Source organism: Cryptomeria japonica, chromosome 4 (genome assembly GCF_030272615.1).
Source record: "Cryptomeria japonica chromosome 4, Sugi_1.0, whole genome shotgun sequence".
Classification (NCBI taxonomy): Eukaryota; Viridiplantae; Streptophyta; class Pinopsida; order Cupressales; family Cupressaceae; genus Cryptomeria; species Cryptomeria japonica.
The window spans coordinates 610,409,177-610,414,381 of record NC_081408.1 but is presented as its reverse complement, the minus strand read 5'-3'; the positions used below and the strand labels follow the sequence as shown (position 1 = coordinate 610,414,381).

Below are 5,205 nucleotides of genomic sequence, written 5' to 3'. Positions count from 1 at the left end.
TGTTTTGACAATTCATACATCTCAAAATCTGACACTTGAAAACTGATATTGGAGAAATCGAATATCAAATCCCTCATCGACCATGTTCTCAATATTTGATATTTTTAAGTATCTGTTGAGCTTCAACTATAAATGATATATCCCATACGCATTATAATCCACCCGACACTGTACACTGTACACTGTAAAATGACTTCCATTACCAATTTAAACACGGAACATCCCCATGTCTTTCCTTATGATTTTTAAATCAAATTTGAAGAATCGCACTCATTACAAATACCGATGGGCTGCCCCACCTGGTGAATGATTGACTTAACTGTTTTACCTTTCATATCTGTTGCCTCTGGTAGTGCCATGATTTCTGAAACAAACAGATCGAAATTTTGAGAAGAAGATCCACCTTCGGCCACCGCAGTCTTGGCAGCCGCCGCCAATTCTTTGACCCTTTTTCTCAGCTCTTTGCCCTTGTCTTCGATCATCAGCAACCGTACAATTCTCTCCACGTCATCTCTGGTCACCAGCCAATTCTGTTCAATTCTCTGGGGCGCTTCCAGGGCTATCCCGATCTCATCCACCACGAACTTGGAATTGAAATGCTGCTCTGCGCGAAGAGGCCAGGCAATGAGGGGAATTCCCATGGTGGTAGATTCCAGAACCGCATTCCAACCGCAGTGAGAAAGAAACCCACCAATGGCAGCATGCTTGAGAATGCCCAATTGCGGTGCCCACCCAAGGACAAACAATCCCTGGTCATTCCCCACCATGCGACCCTGCAATCCGGCTGGGAGAAAGTCTAACACGGATTCGAAGGAATTCTGAAGGGCGTCGGAGGGCGTGCGCAGAACCCACAAAAACTTCACCCCGCTGGACTCCAACCCCAAAGCGAGCTCCTCCATCTGCACGATCGAGATCGAATTCTGGCTCCCGAATGAAATATAAAGCACAGAAGACTCCGCCTGTGCGTCCAGCCATTGCATGCACTTATCTCCGTCCTCCCTCACGCCCATGTCCACCGTGAGGGCGATTCTTTTGCATTCCCCGTCCTGAAACGCCTCAGGCTGGAGCAGAGGCCCGATTGTTCTGAGCGTTCCGTTAACCCTCTCAAAATGGTGGACAAACTCCCCTTCGAGCTCGTCAAAAGTGTTGACGATGGTCCTCCAGCTCTGCTTATTCCCAGCCCTGTTCTTCAGCCAGAACTGGTACGTCCCGTTCTCAGTTGTCGCCTCGGGCAGCTCGGGCAAAATCTGAAGGCGGCTCAGCCTCACTTCCCTCGGCATGCCCGGCACCAAGTATTGCCCCGACTCCGTTCGCGGGAGGTTCCGTGGAAGAGTGTCCCATATGACCTGATGCACTGACTCCGCGTACATGCCCGACGTCTCGAAGCATACTCGGGGTATGCCGAACTTTTGAGCTACAGCGGATGACCAGCCCAGAAGAAAATCTGCAATGAGGCAGACAGGACTGGGCAGGAAGCTTATTTCTCCTGCTAAAAAGCGCCCGAGAAAGTGGTCGAAATGGGGTTGAAGTCTCTCGTTAGCGCTGAGCATTGGAGGCATCTGGTTCCACTGCGCACTGTTGATGTTCATGTGGTCCCGGGGAATCTCCATTTCGAGTAGGTGGATTTCTAGCCCGGCCTCCCGGGCGTCCTCCACTTTCTTGCGTAATGAAGGGATGTGGTGAAAGGTTGTCACGAAACTGAGTGTTAAACCCTCGGCAGCCATTTTCTGGGCGAGTTGCATAAAGGGGATCAGATGGCCGTGCCCCAACGACGACAGCATCATCACATGTGACCTCATTTCTTTTTTCCTCGTCATTTTTATGTTTCTCTGTTCAGTTTTATAAGCCAAAGAGATTCGGTGATGTTCGTATAACATCATACCTGACGCAAGCACATATTTGCACGTAGCCCTTTAATTTCGACCCAGGTCTTTGTCGTTATGACTAAGCTATGAAGAAGATTGTTGTATTCACAAAATTAACGTCACCACTCCCGTTACATTGTTCACTTTACATTACTATATTCATCATCAATTTGCATAAGAAAAGATTTTGTAGAAGTGGGGTTTTGATTGAACAAGAAGTGGGTTTTGATTGAACAGGTTGTTTTATAGACTATTTTTGACTTCATAGATATTAAAATTTGTTGTTTTTTTCCTTTCTTTCTATACAAAATTAATTGCGCATAAGAATGATATAAAAATTTAAAAATATATGATAATAGAAGTGGTGCATAAGAATGATATGAAAATTTAAAAATATATGATAATAGAATTGGTTTGAAGTCATAATTGCACATAAGAATGATATAAAAATTTAAAAATATATGATAATTGAAGTGGTTTGAAGTCAATCTTATTATTGATGCATAGTTTTGTCAATTTGTCGCCATTCATGTACGATGTAGGCAACTTAGCCATATCAACATATATAGACTTGTAATAGAGCTGACTTTCTTTGAATTTCATTTGTTGAAAACTAATTTCATCACCAAATCTAGTGGCAAAGTGAAAAGTAGGTTCACAAAAGTCTTTCTAGACGGACAAAAATTATTTTACCACTTTTCTTGGTAATGAATAACTAGACACTTGTGTCCCATGAATTCTCCTCTTACCATTTTAATTTTCTTTGGTTAGGTTTAGAGGTGACAACCATAGGATAAGCAACCAAACAATCTCACGTAAATGTATGAGAGATCCTTTATTTTAAACTATGTATCTATTAAATTGATATACATAATGGCCAATAATTCGCTAAGGTAATTTGAATTTTTTTATTAAAAATGTTATACAAGATGATATATTTACATTTTAGAATTGACTTCAATTTTTTTTTCGATGAACTTGCATCTTATATATTTAGATATTGTAATGAAATTTGTAGTCATAATTAATTATTTTTATATAATTTTAAGAGAAAAACAAGTAATTTTTTTCTAAAATTTTACAATGTAAGAGAAAGACAAACATATCATCAAGATGAAACAAGATGTACCGTAAGAAATTTCACGTGAACAAAAAATTCAACCCCACAAAATACTTACACAATCAGTGAATTATCTCATGAACAATGATTACATTACACTTGTAGAGTCTCCAAGAATTCCTTTAAAACTTTAAGCTCCTTATTTGGATTCCATTTGAACAAGAAAATAAGAATCATGTAACCACACATCTCATTCCATGCTTCATTTTCTCACAAATACAACCTACAATAAATTATTTATGACCCAAAGGGTTTTGCTGATGTTCGTATCTCACCTCTAATACAAGCACATATTTGCATGTGACTCTTTAATTTCAACCTATGACTAAGCTATGAAGAAGATTGTTGTATTCACAAAATTAGCCCCACCACTCACGTTAAATTGTTCACTTTACATTAATGTATGATAATTTAGTGGGGCGATAATGGACATGAATGAGAAATATATATATATATATATATATATATATATATATATATATATATATATATAATTTTATTTTTAATGATAAGAGCTATCAGTATGGGGATAGCACCCTTGTATAAATTAAAATCAAGATTACAGAAACTACAGAAACCTTCACTGCCTGTTAGCAAGACCATATACAAAAATTGCTACATGTAGTCGGTACTACTACCTACCCTTCCTATCGAACAACAGACACCCGATTTACACCCACCTGCCAATGACAGGGCTAGACTTGATTTTGCATATTACTGATCACCATTGAGGGTCTGCATGATAACCCCAGCAAATTCTTTGATGTTGATTACATTAACAGTAGCTCCAGCCGAGAACCACCATGTTTCTGAGTTGGTTACTCTGTGAAATGGGGCCATGTCTCCGTTCTGCACAACGCACCTGAAAACTTCCCAGGCATCTTCCCCAAATGTTCTCATCATATCCTTTAACTCTTCCTTTTCTACGTGTCTGCGCTCTGCCAGGCTTTTTTCACTCTCATCTGAACCATCGCTTCCATCATTTTCACTCTCCTCTTCTTCCTCTTCAAAGTCCAAAGGAAGACAAAAATTTGGCTGGAAGTAGGTCTTGAGAATGTTGATCCATTCATTCTCTAGCAGACTTAGGATGGAGTTTGCAATGCTATTACCATTGATTGGCTTGACGAATCCACTCAGCATCGCCACCGCTCTTTCCCTACACTCAATGATGTCGACCAAGGGCATAAGAACAACTTCATAAATCGTGACGTCACACCAGTAGCATTCAAAGTTTAGTGTGATCCCTACGAGCCCTTTTACCGCATCATGAACATGTCCCTCTACGACAAACAAGTTGTGAAGTTGTGCATCCAATGTTTATTCACAGTTCATGCACCCGATGTTTCCAAAGTAAGTCATAGAAAGGTCACAGTCTAGTTCATGCACTAACAGAGGTATGTGGCCCAACAAAGCGCTTAACTCACCATACATTCCAACCATGCAGAAGGCAAATAAAAGGCTTGCAAAGCTCGAGAAGATTCTTCCTGCGTAATCAACCTAGCTCCCACAGACTGCAAGAATCTTTCATTCAATCACTTCTATCTATCGTATGCAGCCCGGACCGCCGTCACTACTTTTTCGAGGAATCAACCTACGTAGAGTGCACAATACTTCTATCATCTATCCTACGATCATAGGCCTAGCTAAAAGGGCCATCATCCCACTCTGTCGCATTTCCTTATCAATAAGTCTTTTCTACACAAGTCCGTAATCTCCAAACTCAATGACTTGGGATCCACTGACACTTCTGCAACATGTGAATTGACCCCGAGATTAGCTAGCAGGTCTGCCACTCAATTACCCTCCCTATGTATATGTGATATTTCATATGGCTTAATTGCTTGGAGTAGAGACCGAATGCGAGGCAACCATTTGGCTAGTTTCCAATTAAGTAGTCTACCGGTAGTCACCTCGTTTATTATTATCTGAGAATCACCCTCAATCTATACATTGGATAAGCCTTTCTCTTTGTAGAGTAATAACCCAGCCTCAATGGCTCTTATTTATGCTTCATTGTTTGTAGCGCAGCCAATATTTCCATACGTACCACTCACCACATTCCCAACCTCATTTCAAATGACTGCTCCAAAGCCAGCCAGACTAGGATTGCCTCTGCAAGCCCCATCAAAGCTCAGTTTTACCCAATTGTTATGAGGCTTCTCCCATCTGACCTCTTTTCTGTTGATTCTTCTCTTAGGATAATGAAATAAAGAATTTTTG

At 40.7% G+C, this 5,205-nt stretch overlaps 1 protein-coding gene across 1 annotated transcript; it reads right to left on the bottom strand.

Annotated features, from left to right (window-relative positions):
* Positions 1 to 245: 245 nt before the first annotated feature.
* On the bottom strand, positions 246 to 1,817 carry LOC131032176 (anthocyanidin 3-O-glucosyltransferase 2). Its single transcript, XM_057963106.2, has one exon. The coding sequence runs from the start codon at positions 1,815 to 1,817 to the stop codon at positions 246 to 248; it is 1,572 nt and encodes a 523-aa protein (XP_057819089.2).
* Positions 1,818 to 5,205: the final 3,388 nt, after the last annotated feature.